This window comes from Salvelinus alpinus, chromosome 36 (genome assembly GCF_045679555.1).
Source record: "Salvelinus alpinus chromosome 36, SLU_Salpinus.1, whole genome shotgun sequence".
Taxonomy (NCBI): Eukaryota; Metazoa; Chordata; class Actinopteri; order Salmoniformes; family Salmonidae; genus Salvelinus; species Salvelinus alpinus.
In genome coordinates, this window is record NC_092121.1 from 2,083,726 (window position 1) to 2,104,839 (window position 21,114).

A 21,114-nucleotide genomic window follows, 5' to 3' on the forward strand; every position below is an offset into this window, starting at 1 on the left:
TTGTTCGCTCGTTCAGTGTATTGACCTTGGTATTATTATAACGCTGCCCGTTGTAACGGGATTGACTCGGTTTTAATTGATTCTAGTCTCAGCTCTGCCCTTTTGCCAATCCAAAACCTTCCGACCGTGGCTGCTTTCTGTGGTTTTGAAGCTCAATTATTTCCCTCAACAGCCTCTTCCCCTTCTCCCTATCCCTTTCTCATCTAAAGGGTTGAGAGAAAGAAGCCGAGCAGACACGCATTCTTGTGAGTAGCGAGCGCGCGCATACGGCACAGTCAAGTTTTTGACGCGCACTCACTCTCGACAATCACATCAAGCTCCTTGCCATTTTATTTTTACTGAGGCGCGCTCCTAACAGAAAACATGATCTTATTCAATAACGGGAAAAGAAACCTATCACTTTTTTTTTTTTTTAAGAAGCCTACACGCTAGGACTTGAAGTGGGATAAACAAGCCCACTCACTACAGGCTCACATATGTATTATATGCATGGGTAATCAGCGATCTCTTCCTGATTTACAAATTGGATCAACTGCTTTGCTCAATCTGTTCTTCTCCCCAGTCTACCTTGTAGGAGAGGCCTATGCCACCTGGCGGATAACTATTGGCAGTGGCTCTCACTAGGCAAAACATTGTTCATGACCATGTATTGTGTTGTGTATAAATCTAGAATGTATCGTTCAAGTAATTTACTGACTAGTGTTTTTTAGTCCAGGGCCTAAAGAGCCACCCAGAGACATATCCGATAAAAATGAGTAACGCCTACAAATCCCGAGGTATAATTATATTTCATGAGAAATTGTGACATTACCATAGCCTATTGCTTTTTCTTCTTCAGAGTCAACTGAATGACATTAGGACAATAAATAAATAGAACAACTATTGTAAGTGAGCTGCTGATGCCAATCACACAGTACAAATTCCAAGCATGCAGATTACTTGTTAAATGCTTTAATTATTTGATTGTATATTAACATTATTAATAACAAGCAATAAAAGTTAGCAAAGATTTGCCTCAGAAATATAGATCTGAGAGGGAAAGGAGGTGGCATCAGTTTACCATAACAGCACATCATCCCTCTGGCTGTTGCCTTGGAGACAACAACTGCCCTTGTATAAGCACTCAAACAGTAGGCCTATAGGAATTATGATTAGCCAGGCATTCACATATATAAAAAGAACTGTGTAAAAAAGTAAACAAAAAAACCTTGCTCAAGTCATATTTATTCAGAACACAACACACCCCATTTACACCGTTTAACTTCTACCTGTGTTTCCAGCACTGACACCATTGTGTGGCAGGCTGTGATTTGTCAGAATTCACAGATGCTGCACTTGCTAATATGGGGAGTTTCATCAGTGGCTTGCCCTGCACTGACAGAGGTGGAGAGACTTGACACACCTTCAAAGCTCTGACTGCCTTGTTTATAGACATCAAACACCAGTATTATCCTTGACCTCAGAACAATTTCTGATGACAAATTTAAAAAAGAAACGCTCATTGAATTGAACACGCCACATAGACCACACAATTCAGTAGTGCCTCGTAGGGCCAATAGAACTATTCACGTTTTTGTGCCAACCTCATCCCTTAAATGACATAGGACGTTAACTTCATCCCAAAAACATACCCTGGACAAAAAAAATAAACAAACATAAAATCTATGAAATAGTCTAAGGAGATTCCATATCAGAGCTGAGCTGGTTTATTCACAGAGACAGGTGGCTCAATTCTGCAAACTTAAAGCATCAAACCATTTTGAAGGTGAGAGAAGAGGATTCTATGATGAACAAAACAAAACAAAAACACAACAGCACAAATGCTCATCAGAGGAGGAACATGCGTGTTTGTTGTGATCCTGAGTCTCAAACCACAGGGAAACCACTTCACATAATAGTATCACCCCAGTAAATCAAAACATGGCAAGTATCAAGCCTTAAAAAGAGACTTCCAAGGGTCATTCACATACATTAGAATGGAGAAAGGGGGGAAAGAGAGCGGTGACAGTGTTGTTATCAAATAAAAACATATGTGGGTTTACAGCATGGATTGTGACAATACAGGTTTGAAATCAAGAGGACCATTGCTGTGCATCTTAGGCAAGGTCCTAAACCTCATTTGCGTTATGCCGTGCTGTATATTAGTCCACAAGGCAACATGATAGAAGTTCAACTGGACTTTATGAACCTGATAGCGAGTGTTTGGCTTGATTGCCTTCAAATGACCCCTGGGGCCTGTTGCACAAAACTAGGATAAGGGATTAAGCCAGGATATCTTGGTGATCCTGGCTCAATTGATCCGTAATCCGGTTGCACTAAAGATGGATAGGGGGCAGGAGGATATGTTATGGTATAAATTACCATGGAGATTTATTCTGTGGAGCTAGCCTGCTCCAGACCAGGCTAAATTCCAGGATCTATTTAATCTCATCCCTAATGTCAGTCAGCAGTCACCACAAATGGAAACCAATAGTTATTTCACTGCTCACTATACATTGTTATCACATATAACTAGACCCACTGTTATTATTTAAACGTTTGTGATCATTAATTTCAATGATTTTGGATAAAAAATGATTTTTAGATGATGTTGCTATCATTAGATAATTTACAGTTTCCCATAGACTATAAGGCTATATATAAAATGATAGAATATTAGGGCCACAGAGGGGAAAAAAACACAAGTCATAATATTGTAACCAGTTGTTTTAAAGGAGGACAGTTGTTAAAATGACAGATGTGGGGCATTTCGTGAAATTGTACTTCAGTATGGTTTCATAAACAAAGACATGCTGATGTGCCAGAATATTAAGTATCACATTGTCATAAGTATCAAAACTGTAAAAACAATATGTAGCTTTTCTGCAGAAAGAACCAGCCTCATAAATGTATGACTTTATCCTTTTTCTTCAGTGTGGCCCTAGTACTCTGTCATATAAACAAATACACATTCCATATGAATATAAAAACACAATGTGTAACATTATGTTCCTTTATTGAATAAGGACAAAACAAAGCAGGTAAACCATCAGCTCCTTTCGAAACTGAAGTCACAGTGACTCTACAAGATGGAAAGCACAGAATCCAAGCATATTATACAAAATGATACATACACATTCAAAGGTCTGTATATAACACACCCTGCATGTCTGCACACTAAAATAAATGCAGGACAAATCCATACACATCAACTGAACAGACAAATGAATGGATGCAGTAGCCTCCCTGCAGCCTTGTATTACACACAGTATACCGCACAAACATCATAAGAGGCCAAATTCGTCAAAAAACGAACCCAAAAAAACCCAAATTCCTCTGCCACCGCAGGACATATTTAACCAAAATTGAAAGCACACATACTAACTAAAATAATTCAACACATATTGGTCCCTCAGCAGCCGACCACTGTCGTCATCAGGGAAGATTGCCGGATTGTCCCAGTCCATGGCTGGTGGCACTCTGGGGGCCCTCTCCTTCCTCAGGCAGGCCACATTGTGGAGGACAGCACAAGCCACAGTAATATCACATGCCCTAACAGGGCTGACCCTTAATTTGTGAAGGCAGTGAAAGCGTGCCTTCAGGAGGCCAAAGGTCATTTCAACTCTGGCCCTGGTCCTGGCATGGGCATGGTTGTAGGCCTGCTGTGCTTCCTGGGGGTCTGTGAAAGGTGTCAGGAGAAAAGGCTGGCAGCCATACCTCCTGTCTCCCAGCAACACACCAGAGAATTCACCTGTCAACACAAAATCTCATCATTACTACCTCATAAACACACTGATATTCTTGACACAGCCATGATGGTTATAAATAGGGGTTGTGTGGCTTACCTTGTGATAGGCACTGATAGATTTCAGAGGCCCGAAAGATTCTGGAGTCATGGACTGAGCCAGGCCATTTTGCCACAACATTGCTGATCACACAGTCAGCATTGCAGACCATCTGAAATCATAAGATGAGGAATATTACACCAATCAATGCACATCACTGGCAATGCAGAGTGTTCGTCAATGGACAATATCAAAAAGTTATGTTCACCTGAACATTAATGCTGTGAAAGGATTTCCTATTCACAAAATCGGCCTCATGGGCACCTGAGGGGGCTTTTATCCTTATGTGTGTGCAGTCCACTGCACCAATGACATTGGGGAAACCTGTCACACAAAGTAATGAGTATCCTACTATGTGTTAACAGTTGTCCTGTAATTTGTAGATCCTCTTACCTGCAATCCTATAGAACTCCTCTTTGATGTCACAGAGTCTTCTGTGGCCAGGGAAGGAGATGAAGACATCTGCTAATGCTTTGATAGCCAGACACACACTCCTTATTGAGCGGCAAATTGTGGCCTTGTTCAGCTGTTCTGCATCCCCCACTGAGTACAGGAAGGCTCCACTAGCAAAAAAGCGCAAGGCCACACAAACCATTTGCTCCACACTCAGTGCATGGCTCCGTGCAGTGCGGTGCTTAATCCTGGGACCCAGTAGTCTGCATAGATACCTGATGCCATCTGCAGAAAACCTGTATCTTTCATATAGATGGTCATCAGGGAAGGCCAGTGGGTCCAACCGGTCCCTGAAGACCCTTTCTCGCCTGAAGGCTCTCCTCAGCACAAGTGCTTCTTCATCCACCACATCTCGCACGAATGGGCATGCCATTGTCAGAGCAGAAAGGAACACACAATTTTGGGCCTTCATATAGGCTAGTGGCCACACCTGGTGCTGGGGGGGTGGGCAAAAGAGGGCGATGCCTTATAACGATGACTTGGTTGTACTGATTGCTGGGAAAATAAAAAAAAACTTAGAAAGACGCCACCGTCCTGTGTGCTCACAATAAGAGCTCATATGTCATGGCTCACTTGACTTTACGAGAATATACCTAATTTTTATTTTGAGCTGTGTCATCTTCTTGGAGCTGGGGGAGGAAAGAAAAATAATGATTAATACATTTGTGTAATGCTTGACAGACAGACAGACAGACAGACGTGGGAAGGATTTGTTACATGTATTTGGAATATGTTTTAAATGACTTCTGAGTATTTTGTCATTTGTATTGCACTGGATCACACTACACTCCAATGTATTTTGTAACAAGATAGTTTCGAGAGTTGTCATTTGTATTTTCAAAATACAAAATACTTTTCTATACCATTTTTCATTTTTTTTTTTTATAGCGGTTCAACATTTTGTGGACCCCTTTCACCCTGCATTGGTATCAGAAGTCTGATACAACTATGGTGTGATACGAGTGTATGCTAAATGAACTAAATATAAAATGTACATGTAAAAATGAACAATTGCAAAGCATGCTGAGTATTATTCTAATGAGCCCCCCCCCCCCCAAAAAGGCTAATAATAATAATACCCAGTGTGCTCTGCAGTTAATTTAGGTAGGTTCATTTTCACAACTACATTAGGTAATTTAGCAGGCACTCTTATCCAGAGTGACTTAGTCACTGCATTCAACTAATCTAGATTAACAACATATCATAGTCATAGCAAGTAAATGTATCTATAACCACCACTGAGAATGTTGTTGCTGTTTGGGCTGGCTACTTGCAAATGTATTTCTATATTTAAAAACATACCAAATACATGTATTTTAATGAAATACATTTCAAACTAAAAGCATTTTGTAGTTTATTTTGATACATTGATCTTTATGGTATTTTTCCCCCCATCACCCGCACTCACACGTACACGCACTCTTGAGAGATCCTGTGTCTCAGGCTTGGCTATTGATTACTACAGTTATTGATTAGGACTATTTGGAAACATCATGCATGATGCAGGTCATTTCTCAGATCTAAATTAAACACCAGTACAAGAGAAAATCAATTATTTTTGTCTCTCTGTTTATTTTAGATACAAAATAATAGCCTTCATGTCCAATTACATCTGTTGGCAACAATAATGGCCTGAGAACCTGCACGTGTAGCCTACAGCAGACAGGAATCTTTGGCTCCAGTAATTGAACCTGACGAGGCGCCAGGCTCGTGCCGCCACTGTATCTGAGGTTGTAATATACAGCCTACAAAAGCCTTGTCCTTACTAACACTTTAAATCCTAAGCTTGCTGATCATTGTCTGTGTAAATACTAGCCTACAAAAGGCCTTGTCACTACTAATTGTGCTCAAAGAGTTCAATAATAACAATAACGTTAAAGGGATACTTCGGGATTTTGGCAATGAGGCCCTTGATCTAGTCAGATGAACTTGTGGATACCATTTTTATGTCTCTGTGTCCAGTATGAAAGAGGTACAGGTAGTTTTGCGAGCCAATGCTAACTCGAGTTAGCGCAATGACTGGAAGTCTATGGGTATCTACTAGCATTGCTAAAATCCCCAAATATCCCTTTAACGAGAGGAAATCAAGCTCTGGTTATCACATTGATTTGTGGCGGACTGAAAATCCTTCCATGCTTGACTATTGAGTTCTGAGATGGTTCCAAAATAGCCTGTCTGCATTTACACAAGTAATGGTCTTTTGACCAATCAGATCAGATTGGTCAAAAGACCTATTAGTGATTTAAAAAAAAAAATCTGAATTGACCTGCCTGTGCAGGCTGGTCTCAGACTAGACGTAACATGGTAAACAAAAATATGTCCCGCTCAAATTAGTATGATATGTTACGTTTGTTATGCTTACCAGTACTCAAATTTCCTGGTGGTATTGATGGCCCGTCAATCCCCCCTTGTGTGACTGAACATATTAATAATAATTCCTTTCTCCTGGCTGCCACTCTCACTCATATGGCTCTCTCAGAAATTTATATTCTTATTATTAACCAATGCCGGTCACGTGATCAGGGACCTTCTCACAGGCATCACCGCTCCGAAGTAGGCTACTAGTGAAGACAGAGATATCGGGGATACAACAGTGCGTGTCCATCTTGTTCTTGTAATATTTCAAGCACAGATGACTCTGGGACAGGTGTGGGATGATAGAGCCCAAATTAATACAACCACTGTACATCAAAAAACATTTTAAAAGCAATGAGGCTGATGCAACAGATCAGATCGTTTAGCTTAAAATGTTGATAAACTATTAGACTATTTCTTCACATTATAATGTGTTCTTAAATGACTTGCCTAGTTAAATAAAGGTTAAATAAAAAATAACAACATTAAATAAAAAAATATAAGTGCAGCAATGTGCACATGGCAGTAGGCTATAAGCGTGAATGTTCCAAAATGCAATTAGTGGGAAAACACTGTTCTACAAAGCGCACCATATGGGTTGTTAATATGAGTACTGTAGGATTGTGTCTTTGGCTGCTGGACAACAGGAAGTTGAGAACATGAAATAAATACTGGTATCAATGGGATATGAGTAAGTGTTTATAAAATATTCCCCTTAACATTCCTATGGTTGAAAGTAGGGATGCACGATATATCGGTGAAGATATCGGAATTGGCCGATGTTAGCTAAAAATGCCAACATCTACATCGGCCCGATGTCTAGTTTAACGCCGATGAGCAAAACCGATGTCAAAGCTGACGTGCATACCTATATAACGTAGGTACATGACGTAATGACGCCACGTAAAATGTAGAGCTACACGTGCAACACAGCATTCCTAACCTAGCCCACAATGTCTGCTGTGTGGATCGAGCAGTCAACAAGTCGAGCAGTCATTTGAAAGAGTCAGAACATTTCAGCGAGACAACTCAAAGGCGAAATCCATTAACGCCAAGATAATAGAATTCATTGCCATTGACAATCAACCGTTCTCTGTCGTGGGTGAAGTTGGCTTTGGACAACTGGTCGTCACTGCTATTAGCTCACGACTGACATTTGGACCAGTGATATCAGCCCCATGAGCATGCTGAGTCTGACAGCACAGTGTGTCATTGAGGATTTCGTACTGAGAAAAGTCGTATTTCATGCTCATGAATGTTGTCGTTCTCATACCGCTGCTGCCATTTCAATGGCATTTGAGAACATGTTTGAAACTCGGAAACATGAACACACTAGCTAGCTCCATTCAAACAACTGAGTCGAGAAATAAGCTCATCAACTGCGCCTGCAGCAGACGTGTCATGGCATTGAAACGCCTGCTTAACAGGCATTCTCTCTTCACTGTGTCGCCACCATGCTCGATGCTATGTACAAGGACCGCTACTTCGATGCAAACAAGAAACAGGGTTTACGTGAAATGTTATATACACAGCTGGACAAGATGGAAACGGACACAGTGACAGTGCGCACTGAGGAAGAGAGGCCATGGACAGACAGAGCTGAAACTTCACTGCTTGACATGTATGATGAAATCCTGGTTGAGAATTAAACGACTGAACAAATGAACAACGAAACAGCACAGCAAGCTGGGCCAGTTGTGCGCCACCCTATGGGACTCCCAATCACAGCCGGATGTGATACAGCCTGGATTCGAACCAGGGACTGTAGTAACGCCTCTTATACTGAGATGCAGTGCCTTAGACCGCTGCGTCCATGTGTGTGTGTTAACTATTTGACTGTACTAGAATGCTTAAAAAGCTGCACATTTTTTAAATATCGGGTATCAGTATTGTTTGTTTTTTTGCCAAGGAAAATATTGGATATCGGTAACGGCCAAAAATGTCATATCGGTGCATCACTAGTTGGAAGAGGGTAAGATATTCCTCATAAAAAAAAAAAACTTCCAGGTTTTAAACAGTTACGTTTATGATTAAATAGTTTCAAAATGTTGACTGCCTCCAATCAGATTGAAAGGTGGGTGATGTTACGGTGCACAACAGGCACTGGCCTTTCTCTTCTATCTGAACTTACAGTGCCCTCTATTATGACAAAAATCAAGCATTTAGACGTAAATATAAATTATCCGACCTACACTTTTTTTGCTACTTTGCAACTACTTAGCGTGTTAACTAACCCTTCCCCTAACCTTAACACTATAACCTAACTCCCATTCTTAACATTAGCCACCTAGCTACCAAGCTAATGTTATTGTAATTCGTAACATGTCATACATATTGCAAATTCATAACACATTGTATTAATTGCAATTTGTAAAATATCGTAAATTGTAATTCATAACACATCATACGAATTGTAATTCGTAACATATCATACAAAATAGATGGACATCCACAAATTTATAAATACTATACCAAACGTAACAAATCATGCTTATTTCAATGTCCCGGATTTTGGTTAAATATATTACGTCTACCCCTGATTCCACGTTGGCCTGTGTAAACGCAGCCTATGTTAAAAAGGGGCAATCTGCAGTTACTACATCCATTTTTTGGACAAACAAATGATTGATATGTACCTATTGTTCTTGAAGAATATAATTTATAAAATGCCCCATGAGCGTAACTCAACTGTCAAAATATAAGCTTTTCTTACTCCAATGTTTGTTTACATGTATTTTGTTTACAAACACTATACAGCCTCAAAAAATGGTTAAAACTATAATTGTGATTTCATGGATGGTCAGTCCTTGCATCCATAGCTCGGTCTATGAATTTGAGAGTGGTTACATTACTCCAGCCCCATTCCTCATCTTTTTAGCGAAACAGTGGCTGGGTGTGTGGCTTTGTTATTGTTTCAACTACTGATTGCTACTTTAACTGACATTTAGTAGTCTATAAAATAGGGGTCTTTAATTCAGTGGTAGCCATAACATTTTTATTGAACACATATGGTTTTCAAGACAAGGTAGCTATAGTCAGTAGTGAAATATTATGATAGTCTGAAAACAATCATATTTATTCTGTGCGTCCCATTAACGTCCTTCCACTCAAATTATTCTGTGCGTAAGCAGGGTATATAGCCTAGCCTATGGGGTTAACAGATTGCCTACGAATCAATCGGTTTGCTTTTAAATCCTACACATTGCTCGACTGTTTGTAGATATTTTGCTGTACACACACAAACCACCCGTGTCATCCACTCTTGAATTGTTAAAACGACATGCTCAAATAAACAACACAAAACATGACCACTCACTCACCCAGCACACAAGCCGAAGGATCGTTTGAGGCTGTTGAAAGAACGTCAATGGGTCGAAGGCTCCTCCAGCCTTCCCCGCACCGTACGCTTGCATCCCCTGCATCACCCCCTCCATCTTCAGCTGCTGCTGGTGGTGATTTCCCCGTCTCCGAATTCAGTACCCAGTCTAAGACGTTAAATGACGTGGGTTTGTTCGCTCGTTCAGTGTATTGACCTTGGTATTATTATAACGCTGCCCGTTGTAACGGGATTGACTCGGTTTTAATTGATTCTAGTCTCAGCTCTGCCCTTTTGCCAATCCAAAACCTTCCGACCGTGGCTGCTTTCTGTGGTTTTGAAGCTCAATTATTTCCCTCAACAGCCTCTTCCCCTTCTCCCTATCCCTTTCTCATCTAAAGGGTTGAGAGAAAGAAGCCGAGCAGACACGCATTCTTGTGAGTAGCGAGCGCGCGCATACGGCACAGTCAAGTTTTTGACGCGCACTCACTCTCGACAATCACATCAAGCTCCTTGCCATTTTATTTTTACTGAGGCGCGCTCCTAACAGAAAACATGATCTTATTCAATAACGGGAAAAGAAACCTATCACTTTTTTTTTTTTTTAAAGAAGCCTACACGCTAGGACTTGAAGTGGGATAAACAAGCCCACTCACTACAGGCTCACATATGTATTATATGCATGGGTAATCAGCGATCTCTTCCTGATTTACAAATTGGATCAACTGCTTTGCTCAATCTGTTCTTCTCCCCAGTCTACCTTGTAGGAGAGGCCTATGCCACCTGGCGGATAACTATTGGCAGTGGCTCTCACTAGGCAAAACATTGTTCATGACCATGTATTGTGTTGTGTATAAATCTAGAATGTATCGTTCAAGTAATTTACTGACTAGTGTTTTTTAGTCCAGGGCCTAAAGAGCCACCCAGAGACATATCCGATAAAAATGAGTAACGCCTACAAATCCCGAGGTATAATTATATTTCATGAGAAATTGTGACATTACCATAGCCTATTGCTTTTTCTTCTTCAGAGTCAACTGAATGACATTAGGACAATAAATAAATAGAACAACTATTGTAAGTGAGCTGCTGATGCCAATCACACAGTACAAATTCCAAGCATGCAGATTACTTGTTAAATGCTTTAATTATTTGATTGTATATTAACATTATTAATAACAAGCAATAAAAGTTAGCAAAGATTTGCCTCAGAAATATAGATCTGAGAGGGAAAGGAGGTGGCATCAGTTTACCATAACAGCACATCATCCCTCTGGCTGTTGCCTTGGAGACAACAACTGCCCTTGTATAAGCACTCAAACAGTAGGCCTATAGGAATTATGATTAGCCAGGCATTCACATATATAAAAAGAACTGTGTAAAAAAGTAAACAAAAAAACCTTGCTCAAGTCATATTTATTCAGAACACAACACACCCCATTTACACCGTTTAACTTCTACCTGTGTTTCCAGCACTGACACCATTGTGTGGCAGGCTGTGATTTGTCAGAATTCACAGATGCTGCACTTGCTAATATGGGGAGTTTCATCAGTGGCTTGCCCTGCACTGACAGAGGTGGAGAGACTTGACACACCTTCAAAGCTCTGACTGCCTTGTTTATAGACATCAAACACCAGTATTATCCTTGACCTCAGAACAATTTCTGATGACAAATTTAAAAAAGAAACGCTCATTGAATTGAACACGCCACATAGACCACACAATTCAGTAGTGCCTCGTAGGGCCAATAGAACTATTCACGTTTTTGTGCCAACCTCATCCCTTAAATGACATAGGACGTTAACTTCATCCCAAAAACATACCCTGGACAAAAAAAATAAACAAACATAAAATCTATGAAATAGTCTAAGGAGATTCCATATCAGAGCTGAGCTGGTTTATTCACAGAGACAGGTGGCTCAATTCTGCAAACTTAAAGCATCAAACCATTTTGAAGGTGAGAGAAGAGGATTCTATGATGAACAAAACAAAACAAAAACACAACAGCACAAATGCTCATCAGAGGAGGAACATGCGTGTTTGTTGTGATCCTGAGTCTCAAACCACAGGGAAACCACTTCACATAATAGTATCACCCCAGTAAATCAAAACATGGCAAGTATCAAGCCTTAAAAAGAGACTTCCAAGGGTCATTCACATACATTAGAATGGAGAAAGGGGGGAAAGAGAGCGGTGACAGTGTTGTTATCAAATAAAAACATATGTGGGTTTACAGCATGGATTGTGACAATACAGGTTTGAAATCAAGAGGACCATTGCTGTGCATCTTAGGCAAGGTCCTAAACCTCATTTGCGTTATGCCGTGCTGTATATTAGTCCACAAGGCAACATGATAGAAGTTCAACTGGACTTTATGAACCTGATAGCGAGTGTTTGGCTTGATTGCCTTCAAATGACCCCTGGGGCCTGTTGCACAAAACTAGGATAAGGGATTAAGCCAGGATATCTTGGTGATCCTGGCTCAATTGATCCGTAATCCGGTTGCACTAAAGATGGATAGGGGGCAGGAGGATATGTTATGGTATAAATTACCATGGAGATTTATTCTGTGGAGCTAGCCTGCTCCAGACCAGGCTAAATTCCAGGATCTATTTAATCTCATCCCTAATGTCAGTCAGCAGTCACCACAAATGGAAACCAATAGTTATTTCACTGCTCACTATACATTGTTATCACATATAACTAGACCCACTGTTATTATTTAAACGTTTGTGATCATTAATTTCAATGATTTTGGATAAAAAATGATTTTTAGATGATGTTGCTATCATTAGATAATTTACAGTTTCCCATAGACTATAAGGCTATATATAAAATGATAGAATATTAGGGCCACAGAGGGGAAAAAAACACAAGTCATAATATTGTAACCAGTTGTTTTAAAGGAGGACAGTTGTTAAAATGACAGATGTGGGGCATTTCGTGAAATTGTACTTCAGTATGGTTTCATAAACAAAGACATGCTGATGTGCCAGAATATTAAGTATCACATTGTCATAAGTATCAAAACTGTAAAAACAATATGTAGCTTTTCTGCAGAAAGAACCAGCCTCATAAATTTATGACTTTATCCTTTTTCTTCAGTGTGGCCCTAGTACTCTGTCATATAAACAAATACACATTCCATATGAATATAAAAACACAATGTGTAACATTATGTTCCTTTATTGAATAAGGACAAAACAAAGCAGGTAAACCATCAGCTCCTTTCGAAACTGAAGTCACAGTGACTCTACAAGATGGAAAGCACAGAATCCAAGCATATTATACAAAATGATACATACACATTCAAAGGTCTGTATATAACACACCCTGCATGTCTGCACACTAAAATAAATGCAGGACAAATCCATACACATCAACTGAACAGACAAATGAATGGATGCAGTAGCCTCCCTGCAGCCTTGTATTACACACAGTATACCGCACAAACATCATAAGAGGCCAAATTCGTCAAAAAACGAACCCAAAAAAACCCAAATTCCTCTGCCACCGCAGGACATATTTAACCAAAATTGAAAGCACACATACTAACTAAAATAATTCAACACATATTGGTCCCTCAGCAGCCGACCACTGTCGTCATCAGGGAAGATTGCCGGATTGTCCCAGTCCATGGCTGGTGGCACTCTGGGGGCCCTCTCCTTCCTCAGGCAGGCCACATTGTGGAGGACAGCACAAGCCACAGTAATATCACATGCCCTAACAGGGCTGACCCTTAATTTGTGAAGGCAGTGAAAGCGTGCCTTCAGGAGGCCAAAGGTCATTTCAACTCTGGCCCTGGTCCTGGCATGGGCATGGTTGTAGGCCTGCTGTGCTTCCTGGGGGTCTGTGAAAGGTGTCAGGAGAAAAGGCTGGCAGCCATACCTCCTGTCTCCCAGCAACACACCAGAGAATTCACCTGTCAACACAAAATCTCATCATTACTACCTCATAAACACACTGATATTCTTGACACAGCCATGATGGTTATAAATAGGGGTTGTGTGGCTTACCTTGTGATAGGCACTGATAGATTTCAGAGGCCCGAAAGATTCTGGAGTCATGGACTGAGCCAGGCCATTTTGCCACAACATTGCTGATCACACAGTCAGCATTGCAGACCATCTGAAATCATAAGATGAGGAATATTACACCAATCAATGCACATCACTGGCAATGCAGAGTGTTCGTCAATGGACAATATCAAAAAGTTATGTTCACCTGAACATTAATGCTGTGAAAGGATTTCCTATTCACAAAATCGGCCTCATGGGCACCTGAGGGGGCTTTTATCCTTATGTGTGTGCAGTCCACTGCACCAATGACATTGGGGAAACCTGTCACACAAAGTAATGAGTATCCTACTATGTGTTAACAGTTGTCCTGTAATTTGTAGATCCTCTTACCTGCAATCCTATAGAACTCCTCTTTGATGTCACAGAGTCTTCTGTGGCCAGGGAAGGAGATGAAGACATCTGCTAATGCTTTGATAGCCAGACACACACTCCTTATTGTGCGGCAAATTGTGGCCTTGTTCAGCTGTTCTGCATCCCCCACTGAGTACAGGAAGGCTCCACTAGCAAAAAAGCGCAAGGCCACACAAACCATTTGCTCCACACTCAGTGCATGGCTCCGTGCAGTGCGGTGCTTAATCCTGGGACCCAGTAGTCTGCATAGATACCTGATGCCATCTGCAGAAAACCTGTATCTTTCATATAGATGGTCATCAGGGAAGGCCAGTGGGTCCAACCGGTCCCTGAAGACCCTTTCTCGCCTGAAGGCTCTCCTCAGCACAAGTGCTTCTTCATCCACCACATCTCGCACGAATGGGCATGCCATTGTCAGAGCAGAAAGGAACACACAATTTTGGGCCTTCATATAGGCTAGTGGCCACACCTGGTGCTGGGGGGGTGGGCAAAAGAGGGCGATGCCTTATAACGATGACTTGGTTGTACTGATTGCTGGGAAAATAAAAAAAAACTTAGAAAGATGCCACCGTCCTGTGTGCTCACAATAAGAGCTCATATGTCATGGCTCACTTGACTTTACGAGAATATACCTAATTTTTATTTTGAGCTGTGTCATCTTCTTGGAGCTGGGGGAGGAAAGATAAATAATGATTAATACATTTGTGTAATGCTTGACAGACAGACAGACAGACAGACGTGGGAAGGATTTGTTACATGTATTTGGAATATGTTTTAAATGACTTCTGAGTATTTTGTCATTTGTATTGCACTGGATCACACTACACTCCAATGTATTTTGTAACAAGATAGTTTCGAGAGTTGTCATTTGTATTTTCAAAATACAAAATACTTTTCTATACCATTTTTCATTTTTTTTTTTTATAGCGGTTCAACATTTTGTGGACCCCTTTCACCCTGCATTGGTATCAGAAGTCTGATACAACTATGGTGTGATACGAGTGTATGCTAAATGAACTAAATATAAAATGTACATGTAAAAATGAACAATTGCAAAGCATGCTGAGTATTATTCTAATGAGCCCCCCCCCCCCCAAAAAGGCTAATAATAATAATACCCAGTGTGCTCTGCAGTTAATTTAGGTAGGTTCATTTTCACAACTACATTAGGTAATTTAGCAGGCACTCTTATCCAGAGTGACTTAGTCACTGCATTCAACTAATCTAGATTAACAACATATCATAGTCATAGCAAGTAAATGTATCTATAACCACCACTGAGAATGTTGTTGCTGTTTGGGCTGGCTACTTGCAAATGTATTTCTATATTTAAAAACATACCAAATACATGTATTTTAATGAAATACATTTCAAACTAAAAGCATTTTGTAGTTTATTTTGATACATTGATCTTTATGGTATTTTTCCCCCCATCACCCGCACTCACACGTACACGCACTCTTGAGAGATCCTGTGTCTCAGGCTTGGCTATTGATTACTACAGTTATTGATTAGGACTATTTGGAAACATCATGCATGATGCAGGTCATTTCTCAGATCTAAATTAAACACCAGTACAAGAGAAAATCAATTATTTTTGTCTCTCTGTTTATTTTAGATACAAAATAATAGCCTTCATGTCCAATTACATCTGTTGGCAACAATAATGGCCTGAGAACCTGCACGTGTAGCCTACAGCAGACAGGAATCTTTGGCTCCAGTAATTGAACCTGACGAGGCGCCAGGCTCGTGCCGCCACTGTATCTGAGGTTGTAATATACAGCCTACAAAAGCCTTGTCCTTACTAACACTTTAAATCCTAAGCTTGCTGATCATTGTCTGTGTAAATACTAGCCTACAAAAGGCCTTGTCACTACTAATTGTGCTCAAAGAGTTCAATAATAACAATAACGTTAAAGGGATACTTCGGGATTTTGGCAATGAGGCCCTTGATCTAGTCAGATGAACTTGTGGATACCATTTTTATGTCTCTGTGTCCAGTATGAAAGAGGTACAGGTAGTTTTGCGAGCCAATGCTAACTCGAGTTAGCGCAATGACTGGAAGTCTATGGGTATCTACTAGCATTGCTAAAATCCCCAAATATCCCTTTAACGAGAGGAAATCAAGCTCTGGTTATCACATTGATTTGTGGCGGACTGAAAATCCTTCCATGCTTGACTATTGAGTTCTGAGATGGTTCCAAAATAGCCTGTCTGCATTTACACAAGTAATGGTCTTTTGACCAATCAGATCAGATTGGTCAAAAGACCTATTAGTGATTTAAAAAAAAAAATCTGAATTGACCTGCCTGTGCAGGCTGGTCTCAGACTAGACGTAACATGGTAAACAAAAATATGTCCCGCTCAAATTAGTATGATATGTTACGTTTGTTATGCTTACCAGTACTCAAATTTCCTGGTGGTATTGATGGCCCGTCAATCCCCCCTTGTGTGACTGAACATATTAATAATAATTCCTTTCTCCTGGCTGCCACTCTCACTCATATGGCTCTCTCAGAAATTTATATTCTTATTATTAACCAATGCCGGTCACGTGATCAGGGACCTTCTCACAGGCATCACCGCTCCGAAGTAGGCTACTAGTGAAGACAGAGATATCGGGGATACAACAGTGCGTGTCCATCTTGTTCTTGTAATATTTCAAGCACAGATGACTCTGGGACAGGTGTGGGATGATAGAGCCCAAATTAATACAACCACTGTACATCAAAAAACATTTTAAAAGCAATGAGGCTGATGCAACAGATCAGATCGTTTAGCTTAAAATGTTGATAAACTATTAGACTATTTCTTCACATTATAATGTGTTCTTAAATGACTTGCCTAGTTAAATAAAGGTTAAATAAAAAATAACAACATTAAATAAAAAAATATAAGTGCAGCAATGTGCACATGGCAGTAGGCTATAAGCGTGAATGTTCCAAAATGCAATTAGTGGGAAAACACTGTTCTACAAAGCGCACCATATGGGTTGTTAATATGAGTACTGTAGGATTGTGTCTTTGGCTGCTGGACAACAGGAAGTTGAGAACATGAAATAAATACTGGTATCAATGGGATATGAGTAAGTGTTTATAAAATATTCCCCTTAACATTCCTATGGTTGAAAGTAGGGATGCACGATATATCGGTGAAGATATCGGAATTGGCCGATGTTAGCTAAAAATGCCAACATCTACATCGGCCCGATGTCTAGTTTAACGCCGATGAGCAAAACCGATGTCAAAGCTGACGTGCATACCTATATAACGTAGGTACATGACGTAATGACGCCACGTAAAATGTAGAGCTACACGTGCAACACAGCATTCCTAACCTAGCCCACAATGTCTGCTGTGTGGATCGAGCAGTCAACAAGTCGAGCAGTCATTTGAAAGAGTCAGAACATTTCAGCGAGACAACTCAAAGGCGAAATCCATTAACGCCAAGATAATAGAATTCATTGCCATTGACAATCAACCGTTCTCTGTCGTGGGTGAAGTTGGCTTTGGACAACTGGTCGTCACTGCTATTAGCTCACGACTGACATTTGGACCAGTGATATCAGCCCCATGAGCATGCTGAGTCTGACAGCACAGTGTGTCATTGAGGATTTCGTACTGAGAAAAGTCGTATTTCATGCTCATGAATGTTGTCGTTCTCATACCGCTGCTGCCATTTCAATGGCATTTGAGAACATGTTTGAAACTCGGAAACATGAACACACTAGCTAGCTCCATTCAAACAACTGAGTCGAGAAATAAGCTCATCAACTGCGCCTGCAGCAGACGTGTCATGGCATTGAAACGCCTGCTTAACAGGCATTCTCTCTTCACTGTGTCGCCACCATGCTCGATGCTATGTACAAGGACCGCTACTTCGATGCAAACAAGAAACAGGGTTTACGTGAAATGTTATATACACAGCTGGACAAGATGGAAACGGACACAGTGACAGTGCGCACTGAGGAAGAGAGGCCATGGACAGACAGAGCTGAAACTTCACTGCTTGACATGTATGATGAAATCCTGGTTGAGAATTAAACGACTGAACAAATGAACAACGAAACAGCACAGCAAGCTGGGCCAGTTGTGCGCCACCCTATGGGACTCCCAATCACAGCCGGATGTGATACAGCCTGGATTCGAACCAGGGACTGTAGTAACGCCTCTTATACTGAGATGCAGTGCCTTAGACCGCTGCGTCCATGTGTGTGTGTTAACTATTTGACTGTACTAGAATGCTTAAAAAGCTGCACATTTTTTAAATATCGGGTATCAGTATTGTTTGTTTTTTTGCCAAGGAAAATATTGGATATCGGTAACGGCCAAAAATGTCATATCGGTGCATCACTAGTTGGAAGAGGGTAAGATATTCCTCATAAAAAAAAAAAACTTCCAGGTTTTAAACAGTTACGTTTATGATTAAATAGTTTCAAAATGTTGACTGCCTCCAATCAGATTGAAAGGTGGGTGATGTTACGGTGCACAACAGGCACTGGCCTTTCTCTTCTATCTGAACTTACAGTGCCCTCTATTATGACAAAAATCAAGCATTTAGACGTAAATATAAATTATCCGACCTACACTTTTTTTGCTACTTTGCAACTACTTAGCGTGTTAACTAACCCTTCCCCTAACCTTAACACTATAACCTAACTCCCATTCTTAACATTAGCCACCTAGCTACCAAGCTAATGTTATTGTAATTCGTAACATGTCATACATATTGCAAATTCATAACACATTGTATTAATTGCAATTTGTAAAATATCGTAAATTGTAATTCATAACACATCATACGAATTGTAATTCGTAACATATCATACAAAATAGATGGACATCCACAAATTAATAAATACTATACCAAACGTAACAAATCATGCTTATTTCAATGTCCCGGATTTTGGTTAAATATATTACGTCTACCCCTGATTCCACGTTGGCCTGTGTAAACGCAGCCTATGTTAAAAAGGGGCAATCTGCAGTTACTACATCCATTTTTTGGACAAACAAATGATTGATATGTACCTATTGTTCTTGAAGAATATAATTTATAAAATGCCCCATGAGCGTAACTCAACTGTCAAAATATAAGCTTTTCTTACTCCAATGTTTGTTTACATGTATTTTGTTTACAAACACTATACAGCCTCAAAAAATGGTTAAAACTATAATTGTGATTTCATGGATGGTCAGTCCTTGCATCCATAGCTCGGTCTATGAATTTGAGAGTGGTTACATTACTCCAGCCCCATTCCTCATCTTTTTAGCGAAACAGTGGCTGGGTGTGTGGCTTTGTTATTGTTTCAACTACTGATTGCTACTTTAACTGACATTTAGTAGTCTATAAAATAGGGGTCTTTAATTCAGTGGTAGCCATAACATTTTTATTGAACACATATGGTTTTCAAGACAAGGTAGCTATAGTCAGTAGTGAAATATTATGATAGTCTGAAAACAATCATATTTATTCTGTGCGTCCCATTAACGTCCTTCCACTCAAATTATTCTGTGCGTAAGCAGGGTATATAGCCTAGCCTATGGGGTTAACAGATTGCCTACGAATCAATCGGTTTGCTTTTAAATCCTACACATTGCTCGACTGTTTGTAGATATTTTGCTGTACACACACAAACCACCCGTGTCATCCACTCTTGAATTGTTAAAACGACATGCTCAAATAAACAACACAAAACATGACCACTCACTCACCCAGCACACAAGCCGAAGGATCGTTTGAGGCTGTTGAAAGAACGTCAATGGGTCGAAGGCTCCTCCAGCCTTCCCCGCACCGTACGCTTGCATCCCCTGCATCACCCCCTCCATCTTCAGCTGCTGCTGGTGGTGATTTCCCCGTCTCCGAATTCAGTACCCAGTCTAAGACGTTAAATGACGTGGGTTTGTTCGCTCGTTCAGTGTATTGACCTTGGTATTATTATAACGCTGCCCGTTGTAACGGGATTGACTCGGTTTTAATTGATTCTAGTCTCAGCTCTGCCCTTTTGCCAATCCAAAACCTTCCGACCGTGGCTGCTTTCTGTGGTTTTGAAGCTCATTTATTTCCCTCAACAGCCTCTTCCCCTTCTCCCTATCCCTTTCTCATCTAAAGGGTTGAGAGAAAGAAGCCGAGCAGACACGCATTCTTGTGAGTAGCGAGCGCGCGCATACGGCACAGTCAAGTTTTTGACGCGCACTCACTCTCGACAATCACATCAAGCTCCTTGCCATTTTATTTTTACTGAGGCGCGCTCCTAACAGAAAACATGATCTTATTCAATAACGGGAAAAGAAACCTATCACTTTTTTTTTTTTTAAAGAAGCCTACACGCTAGGACTTGAAGTGGGATAAACAAGCCCACTCACTACAGGCTCACATATGTATTATATGCATGGGTAATCAGCGATCTCTTCCTGATTTACAAATTGGATCAACTGCTTTGCTCAATCTGTTCTTCTCCCCAGTCTACCTTGTAGGAGAGGCCTATGCCACCTGGCGGATAACTATTGGCAGTGGCTCTCACTAGGCAAAACATTGTTCATGACCATGTATTGTGTTGTGTATAAATCTAGAATGTATCGTTCAAGTAATTTACTGACTAGTGTTTTTTAGTCCAGGGCCTAAAGAGCCACCCAGAGACATATCCGATAAAAATGAGTAACGCCTACAAATCCCGAGGTATAATTATATTTCATGAGAAATTGTGACATTACCATAGCCTATTGCTTTTTCTTC

At 40.5% G+C, this 21,114-nt stretch overlaps 2 protein-coding genes and 1 long non-coding RNA gene across 5 annotated transcripts in view; all 3 read right to left on the reverse strand.

The window, feature by feature from the left end:
* The window catches only part of LOC139565254 (synaptogyrin-1-like), a 34,763-nt gene extending 24,286 nt beyond the window's left edge, over nucleotides 1-10,477 (reverse strand). Inside the window, exon 1 of one of the 2 annotated variants that reach the window (XM_071385435.1) lies at nucleotides 9,953-10,477. In XM_071385435.1, coding sequence (XP_071241536.1) covers nucleotides 9,953-10,066 — 114 coding nt within the window. In that variant the 5' untranslated portion in view covers nucleotides 10,067-10,477. The remainder of the gene's footprint in view (nucleotides 1-9,952) is intronic. The other variant, XM_071385436.1, reaches the window with a different exon arrangement.
* Nucleotides 2,960-4,207, reverse strand: LOC139565255 (uncharacterized). Its single transcript, XR_011672879.1, has 3 exons — nucleotides 4,033-4,207; nucleotides 3,825-3,936; nucleotides 2,960-3,730 (listed from the first exon to the last, which is right to left on the reverse strand). It is a non-coding gene; the product is annotated as an uncharacterized lncRNA (long non-coding RNA).
* Nucleotides 10,478-11,076: 599 nt separating the features above from the next.
* LOC139565256 (putative nuclease HARBI1) lies at nucleotides 11,077-20,867 on the reverse strand. 2 transcript variants are annotated; one of them, XM_071385438.1, is made up of 5 exons: nucleotides 20,094-20,867; nucleotides 15,012-15,047; nucleotides 14,359-14,913; nucleotides 13,966-14,077; nucleotides 11,077-13,871 (listed from the first exon to the last, which is right to left on the reverse strand). In XM_071385438.1, exons 3-5 carry the CDS (start codon nucleotides 14,425-14,427, stop codon nucleotides 13,501-13,503), a joined length of 552 nt encoding a protein of 183 aa, XP_071241539.1. In that variant the 5' UTR covers nucleotides 14,428-14,913; nucleotides 15,012-15,047; nucleotides 20,094-20,867; the 3' UTR covers nucleotides 11,077-13,500. The 2 variants fall into 2 exon arrangements, with proteins under 2 accessions (XP_071241539.1, XP_071241538.1); XM_071385437.1 differs by having other exon boundaries at nucleotides 14,359-15,047.
* Between the last annotated feature and the right edge of the window lie 247 nt (nucleotides 20,868-21,114).

Coding starts and splice junctions, on each gene's coding strand:
- LOC139565256 (XM_071385438.1), bottom strand. CDS start 14,427: ATGTCTTCATCTCCTTCCCTGGCCACAGAAGACTCTGTGACATCAAAG. Junction 14,078..14,358: donor GGAGTTCTATAGGATTGCAG/GTAAGAGGATCT, acceptor TTATGATTTCAG/ATGGTCTGCAATGCTGACTG. Junction 13,872..13,965: donor CTATCAGTGCCTATCACAAG/GTAAGCCACACA, acceptor TTGTGTTGACAG/GTGAATTCTCTGGTGTGTTG.